Raw genomic sequence first — 12,328 nt, 5'->3', positions numbered from 1 at the left:
TTGCTGAAATCGACACAACCATAAAGCAATAAGCGCCACTTTATTAACTTATCAAGCAGAAGCAGAAATTATGGATGGGCTTGGCATTGGGGTTGGGGGAATGTTCGATAGATTAGTGCAGCAGCAGCAGTGCATTTGTGTAGAAGACCAAGGCCAAATCGCTTATGTGCTGACTATCGCCGTCATCAGCCAATACATCCATATCCTTCGGCAAATCCCCCTCCAGCCAGCTGCCAATTTCCATTACGTTGCGCCAGTTGACAAACTCATTGTAGCCAAACAGGCCGCAGATGGTGGCTGCGATGTCAGAGATATGTGGCAAGGCAAAGATATATGTCAGCGATAGCCCAGCAAGGATAGCCCATAGAACAGCAGTAGCTGCAACAGCGATAGCAGCATCACCATCACCACCATCACCGGCCCACTGAACCCTGCTCACCTTGCTCCAGATACAGATCGCGATATGCGACTGGCAGCCCCAGGCTCCGGATGGCGTTCTGCTCGCGTTCCACCTCATCGCACTGACTCCTGGCCAGCAGTTCGTACACCTGTGGTGGGCTGAGGTGGGGGGCACACGCCTGATGCTGCAACACGTAGAGCAGCAGGACCCTAGATGGAGTTATCGTCTAGCTTTAGATGTCTTAAGCGGTAGATATGTATATATACGCTTACTGATGGGTTCTCTGGTATCCGTAGGCTGGTGCATCACTAGCCAGGAGTGCCAAACATTCGCCGGAGAGCAGTTTGCAGTGAGGTGGCTTCAGTTCCACAATGTCCCGAAGGCACAGATCTATATACACAGGTAAATCAAAGGTATTGTTATTATATTTGCTATACTATATTTACTATATATAATATGTATATGACCCCAAACTCACCGGACTGCGTCCTGTTCAGCTGTCCCTCGTTGACCACTTTCGGGTAGACCTCGGCCAGCTGCTCGTACTCCCCATTGGCATTCAGTTCGCCCAGTTTCAGCGAGGGAGGCAGCAGCAACACATTCGCCTGAAAGGCAATGCTGAGAACTAACCAGAAATTAGCATAAACAATAATAGATTATTTAGTTTTGTAGCAAGCATACTCTCCCCCTGGACACCATACGCCCTGGACACCAGACCCGATCCCCTCCTGATGTGCTCCATCCTGTGCAGCAGATGGTAGTAGAGCTGACGCTCGTAACGCGTGGGCGCCACGTAGCGCAGTTTCTCTGCAATGGACGGGGCATAAATAAATACGCACATCCGTCATCCGTATCGCGAGTGTACGGTTCATTGGGCTCACGTTTTATCAGGAACTGCGAGAGCAGCAGGGCGAATGTGGAGCTGGCACTCAGGCGGCGTCCTCCGGAGAGGCCGTCCAGTAGACGGTAGATGCGGTGCGGCAGGACCTGGTCAGTATCCGATCCTGCTCCATGGATTGGCAGCAGGAAACAGCCGGTAATGGCCAGTAGAAGAGCGCATTTCAGGCCCACGAGCAACATGTTGTCGGCTTACCAGCCCGGAGTCGTCTACACCACAGCTCCATCCTGGCCATCTACAAGTCACATCGGACCGCGTCTTTGATTTCGCCACTTCATGAAGATTAATTGAGCCGCATTTGTTTCGCCGGCTGTGCGGAGGCTCTTTTATTCGTCCCCGGGGGTGCGGAGTATAAAGTTTCTCATATTAATCACAATTTACAGCTGAATACATTTCGCAGATTGAAGGATTGGCTTTCAGTTTTTGTGGGAATTCAGGACTTTTCTTTGCGTGGGCAGCTCATATCCTTTGAGTTCTGATGTGGCAAGTTTTCCCGCCTTTCATTTTGAATTTAACATGACTGCAAGCGAGTTAACAGAGATGTATGTAACAGCTGCAATTGTATAGAAAGTAAATGCTATCCGATTGTCAGTGTTTTATTTGTCGTCCAAATTAATCAATTTCCAATGAGCATAGGTTGAAAAAATTAAACAAAAGTAGATGAATATAAAAAAGGTTTGAACAAATTTAATTCAAAGTGCTGTTAGCAGCAGTAGCGCTGCTGCGCATAAATCGCTTACTCTCAACTGGCCACACTGACTAGCCACTTTTTTCTTTGTGTAATTTTTTGTAGTGAAAATCAGTAGAGTTTAAAGAAGAGTTTATCGGCCAAACAAAGCGAACCACAAGCGTTTCCAATGTCGGAGAACAAGCAAGAGACCTTGACCAGTTTTCAGGTAATGCTCTTCATAGATCTCCCCCGAAATCACCCTCAATTTCGCTGCGCACATTGCGATGCGTGTGCGTTTTTGGTGTATGGGTGACTTTGGCAGATAGCTCCAATATCGAACTATATGGTACTAAATGGTCTTTATGCTCATCCGCAGAGCATTACGGGCATCGACGATGTGGGCGAAGCCTTTTCACACTTGGAGGCCGCTGACTGGAACCTGGTGGTGAGTGTGCAGATTCTTTGTTCAGTTGCTCTGTTTTGAATCCCCCAACTCCGCAAATGCCTTGTCATAACACTACGTTGTCTCTTTGTAGGAGGCTCTGAGTCGGGTGATCCCGCACGAGGATGCGCCGCTGACCAGTCCCCATCCTATCCTATTGCCAGAGCAACCGGTCAGGAATCCCGTAGAGAGCACGAACGGCTTCCGTCCGCCTGGTTATGATGAGATGCCCGGGACCTCGAACGCGTCCGCTTTCTTTGCGGCCGCCCTGCAAAACCAGAACCAAAACTTAAACCTAAATCAGCCGCACATCCAGCAAAGATTTCCAAGTGAGTTGAACATGATAGCGCCGCTTTTGTCCCTTGACTTGAAACGTATCTACTATAGCGTCACAATTGCTAGCCCAGCTGACGTCCAGTATCAACCTGGACCCCGCGTCCAGCCAAAACAACAACCAGAACGTGATCACCTTCAACATCCACTTTAACCAGCAGCTCTACCAGATCCGTTTACCATCGGAGGCCACAGTTGGTAAGGATTTCTACAGGATCTTGATCTCGCGCCACCTGAGTCAACTAACCAATACATTTCTCTATTAGAACAACTTAAACGCAAAATCTTTGCCGAGACAAGTGTGCCTGTGTGCAGGCAAGCCATTCGCGGCTGGCCACCCTCTAAAGCCAGCGATGCACAGCAGCTGGGCACGCGTTTATGCAACCTAGATCTCTCCCCGGAGAACGAACTGATCCTGGTGGACCTCACCGAGGACGGTTTCATGGACACCGAACAGTGAGTCCGCTCGAAAATACTCCTCAAAACATTGTACTCACAAATCTTGTATAGGGATGAAGTGGCGCAGCGCGTGGACAAGGACTTCACCATTTTCATACAGTTCGAATCGGACCCGCCACTCACTCTGAGCCTGCCAGGACGTATGACAGTGCAAGAGGTAAAGATGAACGTGTTCGACATCAAAAGCATACCAGTGCGCCACCAGGAGTGGACCGGCTGGCCCAACGGTTGTGACAATGACACCACTCTGGCGGTACGTCGACATTACTTATATGTTTGATGCTAGCTTAATCCTATCTGTTGCTGCAAACCCCTTAGCAATCTGGCATTGGGCTGTCGCATAGATTCGCTGTTCGCAGCACGGAGCGTGTAGCGCCAACAAATTCCAACCAGCACAACGCTTTCGATGTGGTGACCGTGGACAGTGAAAGCTCTACAGATGAGTTCGAGGATGCCACAGACTTCAACAACGCCGAGTACATATTCACTGACTCGCCACCCGCTCAGCCCCCCAACAGACACTTAAGTGAGCATTATAAATACCTTCTATCTAATGCAATAGGTAAAGTTATTTACTTTTCCAGTACCAAACGACACGGATGATGAGATAAGTGGCTCCACGCAGTTTGTCGAGAACTACAAGGCGCGTTATGGCGAGCCCTGTCCCGAATTTTTTGTGGGCAGCCTTGAAAACGCCAAGCAGCTGGCCTGCCTTCGATCCGCCAAGGAGGTAAATTTTGGCAAATTCCTCTTATAAATTATATTACCAACTGACATGTGATTTTAGCGCAAGCTGTTGGCCATTTACTTGCATCACGGCAAGAGCATTCTCATCAACGTTTTCTGTGATCAACTGATGAAACATGAGAGCATTATCCAAACTTTCAAAGAGAAGTTCGTTTTATATGGCTGGGATATGACCTACGAGAGCAACAAGGACATGTGAGCCGTTATTGGTGTATTTCTAGCTTACTTTATTGACAAGTTATGTGTGCTGCAGGTTTCTCTCCTCGTTGACGGCCTGTGTTAGCAGCAACGCCTCTCTGACGGCCAGAAACATTAAATTGGACAAGCTGCCAGCCATTATGTTGGTGGGAAAAAGCCGCCAGCTGGGCAGCAATTGCGAAGTTTTATCTGTGATTCATGGTATGCCCACTGAAATCTTTTAAAACATATTGCTTACGTATAACAATTCCATACTTTACAGGTAACATTGGTCTGGATGACTTGCTTTCGAGGCTCATTGAAACCTGCGAAATGTTTGAAGAGCAGCTGCAGGTGGAAATACGGCAAGAGGACGAACGCGCTGCCCGTGATCAGGTGAAGGCAGAGCAGGACATGGCCTATCAGGAAACTTTGCAAGCCGATATGGCTAAGGATGCGGCAAAGCGGCAGAAGGAGGCTGCCCAATTGGCCGAGCGAAAACGAATGGAGTCCGAGCGGGCCGAAGAAGATGCTAGACGCGAGTCCATTAGATTAGTTGTAAGATCATTCTGTTTTTTTCTTTCTTTGCGACAAACCGCTTATAAAAACGTATTTCGCCCAGGCTCAACAATCCCTACCTCAGGAGCCGTCCGAACAGGAAACGGGGACTTCAAAGATCCGAGTGCGTAAGCCCACTGGTGATTTCCTGGAGCGGCGCTTCTTCACCAACAACAACCTACAGGTAGGTGCTACCAAGCCACACTTGAATTGCCTGTTCACCGTTCTCTGTTTGACCAGGATCTGCTCAACTTTGTGACGGCCAATGGTTTCCTCATCGAGGAGTACAAACTAATCAGCAGCTGGCCGCGGCGGGATCTCACGGCCATCGAGAGTAGCCAAACATTGGAGTCGCTCAAGCTGTATCCGCAGGAAACGGTCATCCTGGAGGAGCGATGATTCCGCTCGTAGTAACTTTAAGGCCGTTTCGTTCGATTGGATTTAGTTTTTGCATTAATATCTGAAAATTGTAGATCTACCTATAATTTACGTACTTTAATTAAGCGGAGCAAGAAGCAACAAGTTTACGAAAGCATACACACCACATACATACATATATCCCTATATCTAAAGATAATGATCATTTCTAGCTGCAATTAAGAGTCAAGGTTTTATACAAATCCATACTAAACATAGGATAATCCAACGCAATCCGATCGATCAGCACTCACCAGCACCAGATACTACCGGCAAAACATATATGCATGTAGTGCAGCAGATAGAAATTGAGCAAAGCAGCAAAGAAGAGAAAGAAAGTACTGCATTTATGTTGGCTTGTTTTATTTTATTAATAATAAATTATATAACATGTACTGAACGCTCCGCCCCAGGTTACACATGCGCCTAATTACACTTAACAACACAAAGCTGAATGGGAAACGGATGGGGATTTGGGTGGTGGGCAGGGCAGAGCCGTGGGCGGAAGGGGTTAAACAATGAGCACACAAAACTGACACGAGTATTGGAAGGGGACAGGTTACAGGACATCCGAATTAGGGGGCCTAGGACTTTCCCAGGAATTGTTCGATGGGCGCCAGCACCACCAGCAGGATCAGCACCACCACGAAGAGAAACAGCACCACGCCGTAAACTCCAAGCAATCCCTTGCGCATGCCCGCATACTGAAATTGGGAAGTGACAGGATGAAGAATATGGACAATATAGATCACTACTTACCGGCGCATCCATCTTTCGCTCCATGCTCATGCCATTCCGCATGGCGTGCTGCTGATGATGGGACATGTCGCCCATTTGGAAGGTGTTCGCCCGCTGGCTGAGATGACGCTCCGAGGCCATGCCGCCAATCTGCCAATGATTCAAACACAAGCCGATCTACACATTAAGGGACGTAGCCACCAGTTCTCGAGCGGATGATGGGTGACAGATGAATTAGTATGGAATGAATGAACGTTTAGGGACACAACTAGAACCACTGTACAGGCAGGCAGGCGATGCTGGGTCTAATCTTTGTACACTTCGGGGTCACATGAGAGGGGAGAAACACCCAACCACTGCAGTACGGATTACTTACGGAGAATATCAGGTGGACGAGCACATGCACCACCACGAAGCTGACCAGGATCCAGTCCATCCACTCGGGCAGCTCGGCCTTTGGTAGTTTTACAGAAAAGAAGATGGTAACAACTGCAAGAAGATTCGGGAATAAGTCATATATTTGGATGATCTCCGACTGCTGCACTCACTTCCCAAAATATGGGCCAGGTTACCGCCCAGCCAATGACCCCAATTGAAGTATGGCCGCTTCTTGTCATTGGGTCCCGGTCGGAACAAAGCTCCAATGGGTTGAATGAAGCACAATATCACCGTGATCAAACCGATTATCGAATGGGCATGCCACACAGCCCGCTTCAGCTCCACCCAGATGAGCACGTAAGCGGCCACGGTGAGCGACCAGGTGGTGACCATGAGAAGGCGATGCCAGGCGAACCATTGATCCTTGCCGCAGCTCTGGCTGCCAACCCACGTCTGCTTGAAGTAGCGCGCAAAGATGATGCCCAGCGAGGTGGTTCCAATCCATGCGGCAATCATGAAGGCACCATGGAGCTGGATGAGCAGCTTGCTAGATCCGCTCAAGTCTTGCACCTCCGCCAGATTGATCGGTTGTGCCGAGGGCAGTCGTCCAATGTCGTGGTAGCCCACGCTGTTCTCCTTAAGGCTGCTGCCGGATGCCACCAGCAGATGGTACTTGCCATTGCGAAGATCAAAGGTGCGTCCCTGGACATTGGTCACTGCATCCCTTTGCACACGGCAGTAGATCACTCCGTCCACAATGGAGGCGTCCAGCAGGCGGGCGGAGTTCTGGTTCTAGAAAGATACGTATCCATTAAGAGGTAAATTCTGCATTCGATATGTGAGTCAATCCTACCACATTGGATCTCACTGCCGAGTAAGGAGAGGCCGAAGTCAAGGAGGAATACAGGTTAACCCGGCCATTCTCTGGTACACACTCTGTGGTCAAGTCGTCACCCATCTTGGCGTCATCGGAAAGACCAACTGCCACGTAAGCAGCATTGGTTCCTAGAAACGGCGATGAAGATGTAGACCAATTTGGTGAAAAAGATACACGAATGACTCACCTTTGCCGGACTGAATCTCAAACTCGAAGACATCTCCCCGCACCGTGACCACAGTGATGGATGTACAGCTCTTCGTCGCCACACAACCGTCGGGGAATCCAAAGCAGTTCTTGCTCTGTCCACAGCCATTGTAGATGGGATCCGTGGAAACGGCAACCACGTTGTTTGGCGCCACATAGCTGGGCGGCACATAGGGAGCACGGGTGGTGCCCGCAGGGGCAGATGGACTCAGTGTGGGCAGTGGTGGAGCAGCGGACAGATCGCGACGGACTATCTGAACGGGCTGAGAGGGCACGCCCACCCAGAATTCATTGTAGCTCTGGGCAATGGTGGCACTGTGATGGGTATACAAATAAAAGATAGAGTTATTGATCCCTGGCAATTAATTCCCCCGCTACTCACTTGAAGACCACCTCGCCGAGGAAGTCCACTGGCGATTGCCACTCCAGGATAACCTGCTGCTTGTTCCCGGCATTGCTATGCGTGGCTGAATTATTCACGGAGTTCTCGCAGTTCATTAGCTTAATGGTGCCATCGCGGGCGGGTCCAAATTGTCCGATGATCTGATGCGGTGGATTCCGATTGCGCGCCTGGATCATGTAGCCACCGAAGCTCAGGCCCGCCGGCACACCCGTCAGATCCACGCGAAGCGTCTGACCCTGGCCAAGTGTCGAGGAGGAGGTCTCCACGCTGAAGGGCGACACACTGTTCTGGGGCAGCACACTGCCGCCGGAGTGGAACGGCAGCATGGTGTCGCACACGGTTTCCGGAGCACCTTGCGGCAAACTCTGGCCCGGATCCGGCCAGATGGCCACCGCCAGCAGCGCCGTCACCAGCGTCGCCAGCCAACTCCGCATCGTCAGCGGCTGCATCATCTATGGAGGGAGCACCTGTCGTGGTAGACAATGCCGCTTAGAGTTTTGCTTTTCGCTATCGAATGGTAATTGAGTGATCAGTAGCGAACCGTGTCCCGACTTCCGTTCCCCTTTGCTTCCTCCTGACCCCACAGAGAAACCATATGCATACATATATGTATCTGTATATGTACGTAGCTATCTGAAACCCTCGTCAAACATTCGTCATTTCCATCTTCTGTCGTCTGTTTAATTACCATGGCATAAATAATTGCTTTCCCGCTTATCGGGGGCACGTTTTCAGCGAACCCGCAAACAAGTGAATTGCGAATCTATCTGTGCATCTACATATTTGATAACGATCGAAGTATCTACAGCTACTGAGTGGATGGCACTTCAAGCCCCAACGTTGGTTCCATGATGATATAAATGTTACATACTCTATAGGTAGCTCTCCGAAAATTTGTGGTTAAATGTTTTTGTGCAAGAAGTTATAATATATACATATGTATCTTTGTGTAATTTCTTTTGTATTTAGGATTATAGTATAAAATACACTTAACCAAAAGCCTAAAAGTTAAAGTTAACCAACCAAAACATATCTAAGCTTCTCATTGTTTTAAGTTCTTAATTTGCTGTAAGTAATATTAACTAATTAGTTACTATTCATAATGCCCAGACTCCAAAACAAAATGCTGCCATTTAATTACGAATGCGACCGATTGTGGTCGAGATTGTGTTACCCCGATATGGATATAACATATTTGCCGCGGACGTATCGCTTAACACCGTTTAGCTTTCAGATTGCCCGGCCACTCGGCGCTTATCACTTGGGGAATATCGCTGGTCGTCAGGCATCGCTGCGTATGCGTAATATTCCACCTGACTGCAAATATATATTACGAATACGCCTATGGGTCGAGCTAATTACTCGCCAGCTGGGCTATAAATCAACGTTTATTGTACTTAAGCAAATCGGCACACTAGCTGGGATTTACGGGTTACGGGTGCCACTTTTATTCACACACTCGCAGGGTTAAGAAAACATTAACGAGGTCAGTTCCCCCGCGAGTCACCAGATGACTTTTGCTTTCGTTAAAACCAAGATCAAGATCAATGAGGAAGTGAGTGGGTAGAATATGTTATGGGCCTGGGACTTTCCCATGTGCGGCGGTGGGAATACAGACAACAGTGATTCATCGACAGCAGCATGGTGGTTTGTATCTGTATCTGTATCTGTAAGTCCTCTATATTTTTATCCCGCTTCGTGTCAAGAATTCGAATTGAACTTGAATTTGAAAGCGTTTACGATTGACCTTGGCGGGTTTTATAGCGCATGTATCTCACAAATGCTGGCTTACTTGTTTTTATACATTTGCCTTTCTTTGAGGTGCCAGCTAAATGTTAATTAAAGCGCGGCTTTAGCTCGATACAGTCATTGTTTACATCAAATTTTGGCAGCTGGTTTTGGCTGAACCTCTGACCACTTCGAAGTCTTTCAAGAACCGCACAATGGGTGTTCGCATTTGGTTAGACCTTGAAAGTCAAATATCAATACATTTGTGAGTGATTTATCTAAAAAAAAAACAAAACATTCACCCAGACCTTCGCGAAGGTATCGCTGCACATATCTACATCGTTGGGTAGATACATATATACATATGTATCTGGCAGTACGCAACGTCTGTAGAAGGCGAAGTGAAAACCGAAAGAAATTTCACCTGCCGCCGTGGCACAAAAGTAACGATAAATGCTTTCCATTAAATTCTTGGCACATTAATAAGCGTTTCGCGCCATATAGCCATTGGCCTACCCATGCGAGTATAGCCCTATAACCACGACCCAACAACCAAATTCAACTGGAACTCGGCTTTTGTTTTCTGTGAACGTGGGACAAAACTGATTAGCGACTTTTCCGACAGCAACAATGAGCCATTATGTGGGCCCCCTTACCTCCATTGTAACTCCATTGTAAGGGGCATATATCACATATAGTATATAGTATATACATATACATATACATAAGCTTGTCTTGCCCTTGCTAAAAAGCCAGTTTTGAAACTCGTACACAAAATAATCGCAATTTGAATGCTATCGGTGTGTAGACACTGCACGAAACATATCCACTTATACGTTTTTGACACACCAACTCTAATTGCTTCGATCAATGCGAATGGTATGTAGATCGCCGCCATCGGAAAGGTAAACGACTTGGTAAAACCCACCTTCTTGGACTCGATGTCACTTAAGATCGGTTGTGCTGAATCACCCACTTCTAAAGTTGCGTAAAGCGATCATAATTGGCATATGCCTGTAAGTCGATAAGATTGCACTTGACTTTGGCTAGTCCGTTAGATTATGGCCCAATCAGGCGGAGAAGTAGGTCTATATCTACTTATTTGTTCGTCGTATCATCCATTAGACATGTTGGATTGGTAGTTTGTGTAGCACACGCCAACTATTGGCTTTTGACCCCATCCAAAGAGTTCAAAGGGGGTGGCGGAGTGACCAGGGGGAAGGGTTCTGGTCAAGGTGGTCGCCCAATTTCCTTGCACCGCAACAATCTTGGCCGGACATCGCGTGCCAGAACATGTGTAAACTGGGTTAACTACCTGGGCCTGTGGTGCGCATTTCCAGGCAACCGAGTACTAGACCCTTCCACTTATTCGGTTGGCTTTTCGGAAAGGAGGCATGGATACTGAATTTTCTGGCTGGTTCTGTGCATACCGAATAGGATTGATCAACATTTGCACTTGGAACTTGAGTGGCATGTGTCAAAGACGGGGGCCTAAATTAATGTTTAACCAGACGATAGACAACAGGTCGTACGACTATAGATCGATTTTAACTACTAATGGTTAGGAATAGTAATGAAATGTACCAGCTATAGCATAACCACCCATCATCCATTAGAAATCCCTCAAAGTAACTTCCTTTCTAACTAAGTGCAAATTAATTGATTGAGATCCAAACAGGTGTTCACTGTAAACTCTAAGTAGAATGCGTAAACTGTGCCACAGTCGCGGGGCCGAGAAAAAGGCCTTAACGACTCGAATATTGATTCGATGTATTCACATCAAATGCCCATTAGATGACATCACATCGCGCACAGATCGAGAAAATCGCCTCGCCAAGTGGGGCCAAAAACAAAAACTGTAGCAAGTAGTACTACAACTGTAGTCTGTCGTCATTAGTTGAGCGACACTTATGCATGGAAGTGCATTTGTGGAAAGTGACAGTTGCCGCTGATTAATCAGCCATCGAATTGCGCAAGCCACTGAGCTCGTGGCCGCGAGTGTGCCAATTACTATAAAGGGACCAGGGCACGTCCCGAGATAAACCCGAAAAAGTTGGTTAACATAGTTGCGACTTGTTTACATCACCATCAACTTTGCGCAGCCGCGACGCTTGACATCACTCACTAGCCTTTTCTTCTATTTTCGAGTGCCTAATTAATTTATTATTATTAGCCATTGTGATCGTAACTAGAAGACTTGCATTGCGTCTTGCCATTGAAATGTTGTGTGCGAAAAAGAAAGATAAATCTATGCAAGCGTTGAATTGAATGAGTGGAGGGAGGGGGGGCGGCGGAGGTAGGGGTTTGTGTGATCTCAGCATCATTAACATTTCTGAAACCGGTTTCACTGTACATGCGACACAGTTCAAGTGGATTGGATACAAAAACACAGCAGTAACTTTGGAATTTTTATGTGCTAATTAGGGGATCGGTCTCGGATTTGATCCAACGTTCATCCCATTGACATTGCCCAAAAACCACAACAAAGTTGAGATTGCGCCTCAGGCTGAACTTGATGTGTGGCCTGTTGCACGCTGCATGTTGCAAGCGCGGCATGTGGCACTTATTGGCCATGGGCACACCTGCACGCCCAGTAGAACGCGAACGCGAACGCCGTCGCCATTCATCGCGAATAACTCAAAACCCGTTTGTCAAAGCACGCACTAACCTAAAATCGCCGTCAACAATATTCGAAAAACACTCCGAGCTGCGTTAGCTCCGAACTTCTTGTCCAATCAACAGAGTGGATATGGCAAACCGAACGCAACGAAATGCCGCCAACGACTGAAAAGTCCGCGGAGAGCGCTCGAAAAGTGCTGCGAAGCATTTGAAGTGGGTTTTCAGACGTGTATCGATAGTAAGCCAAACCGCCGATACCGCCAACTACTGAGCTTTT

General features: G+C 47.7%; 3 protein-coding genes across 6 annotated transcripts; 1 reads left to right on the top strand and 2 right to left on the bottom strand.

Annotated features, from left to right (window-relative positions):
• Positions 1 to 1,524, bottom strand: LOC6734696. 2 transcript variants are annotated; one of them, XM_016168179.3, is made up of 6 exons: positions 1,282 to 1,524; positions 1,082 to 1,207; positions 879 to 1,025; positions 673 to 790; positions 440 to 609; positions 1 to 378 (listed from the first exon to the last, which is right to left on the bottom strand). In XM_016168179.3, exons 1-6 carry the CDS (start codon positions 1,478 to 1,480, stop codon positions 113 to 115), a joined length of 1,026 nt encoding a protein of 341 aa, XP_016027896.1. In that variant the 5' UTR covers positions 1,481 to 1,524; the 3' UTR covers positions 1 to 112. The 2 variants fall into 2 exon arrangements, with proteins under 2 accessions (XP_016027896.1, XP_002081703.1); XM_002081667.4 differs by having other exon boundaries at positions 1 to 297; positions 1,282 to 1,518.
• A 376-nt stretch (positions 1,525 to 1,900) lies between these two features.
• Positions 1,901 to 5,501, top strand: LOC6734695 (FAS-associated factor 1). Of its 2 annotated transcripts, none has more exons than XM_016181832.3 (13): positions 1,901 to 2,194; positions 2,345 to 2,413; positions 2,505 to 2,739; positions 2,813 to 2,941; positions 3,010 to 3,199; positions 3,254 to 3,455; positions 3,521 to 3,728; positions 3,787 to 3,932; positions 3,990 to 4,144; positions 4,203 to 4,348; positions 4,410 to 4,684; positions 4,749 to 4,868; positions 4,925 to 5,501. In XM_016181832.3, the coding sequence occupies exons 1-13, from the start codon at positions 2,156 to 2,158 to the stop codon at positions 5,081 to 5,083; spliced, it is 2,073 nt and encodes a 690-aa protein (XP_016027894.1). In that variant the 5' UTR covers positions 1,901 to 2,155; the 3' UTR covers positions 5,084 to 5,501. The 2 variants fall into 2 exon arrangements, with proteins under 2 accessions (XP_016027894.1, XP_002081702.1); XM_002081666.4 differs by having other exon boundaries at positions 2,798 to 2,941.
• LOC6734694 (putative ferric-chelate reductase 1 homolog) lies at positions 5,448 to 12,253 on the bottom strand. 2 transcript variants are annotated; one of them, XM_016168178.2, is made up of 8 exons: positions 12,101 to 12,253; positions 7,684 to 8,171; positions 7,282 to 7,616; positions 7,071 to 7,222; positions 6,388 to 7,009; positions 6,216 to 6,328; positions 5,861 to 6,016; positions 5,448 to 5,805 (listed from the first exon to the last, which is right to left on the bottom strand). In XM_016168178.2, the coding sequence occupies exons 2-8, from the start codon at positions 8,154 to 8,156 to the stop codon at positions 5,686 to 5,688; spliced, it is 1,971 nt and encodes a 656-aa protein (XP_016027893.1). In that variant the 5' UTR covers positions 8,157 to 8,171; positions 12,101 to 12,253; the 3' UTR covers positions 5,448 to 5,685. The 2 variants fall into 2 exon arrangements, with proteins under 2 accessions (XP_016027893.1, XP_016027892.1); XM_016168177.3 differs by having other exon boundaries at positions 5,861 to 5,989.
• Between the last annotated feature and the right edge of the window lie 75 nt (positions 12,254 to 12,328).

The sequence above is a fragment of the Drosophila simulans genome, chromosome 2R (assembly GCF_016746395.2).
Source record: "Drosophila simulans strain w501 chromosome 2R, Prin_Dsim_3.1, whole genome shotgun sequence".
Lineage (NCBI taxonomy): Eukaryota > Metazoa > Arthropoda > Insecta > Diptera > Drosophilidae > Drosophila > Drosophila simulans.
This window is presented reverse-complemented; position numbering and strand designations above follow the sequence as displayed.

Coding starts and splice junctions, on each gene's coding strand:
- LOC6734695 (XM_002081666.4), top strand. CDS start 2,156: ATGTCGGAGAACAAGCAAGAGACCTTGACCAGTTTTCAG. Junction 3,200..3,253: donor GGTTTCATGGACACCGAACA/GTGAGTCCGCTC, acceptor AATCTTGTATAG/GGATGAAGTGGCGCAGCGCG. Junction 4,349..4,409: donor AGTTTTATCTGTGATTCATG/GTATGCCCACTG, acceptor CATACTTTACAG/GTAACATTGGTCTGGATGAC.
- LOC6734694 (XM_016168178.2), bottom strand. CDS start 8,156: ATGATGCAGCCGCTGACGATGCGGAGTTGGCTGGCGACGCTGGTGACG. Junction 7,223..7,281: donor TGAGATTCAGTCCGGCAAAG/GTGAGTCATTCG, acceptor CGCCGTTTCTAG/GAACCAATGCTGCTTACGTG. Junction 6,329..6,387: donor CCTGGCCCATATTTTGGGAA/GTGAGTGCAGCA, acceptor ATCTTCTTGCAG/TTGTTACCATCTTCTTTTCT.
- LOC6734696 (XM_016168179.3), bottom strand. CDS start 1,480: ATGTTGCTCGTGGGCCTGAAATGCGCTCTTCTACTGGCCATTACCGGC. Junction 1,208..1,281: donor CTCGCAGTTCCTGATAAAAC/GTGAGCCCAATG, acceptor CGTCCATTGCAG/AGAAACTGCGCTACGTGGCG. Junction 1,026..1,081: donor GTATGGTGTCCAGGGGGAGA/GTATGCTTGCTA, acceptor ATTTCTGGTTAG/TTCTCAGCATTGCCTTTCAG.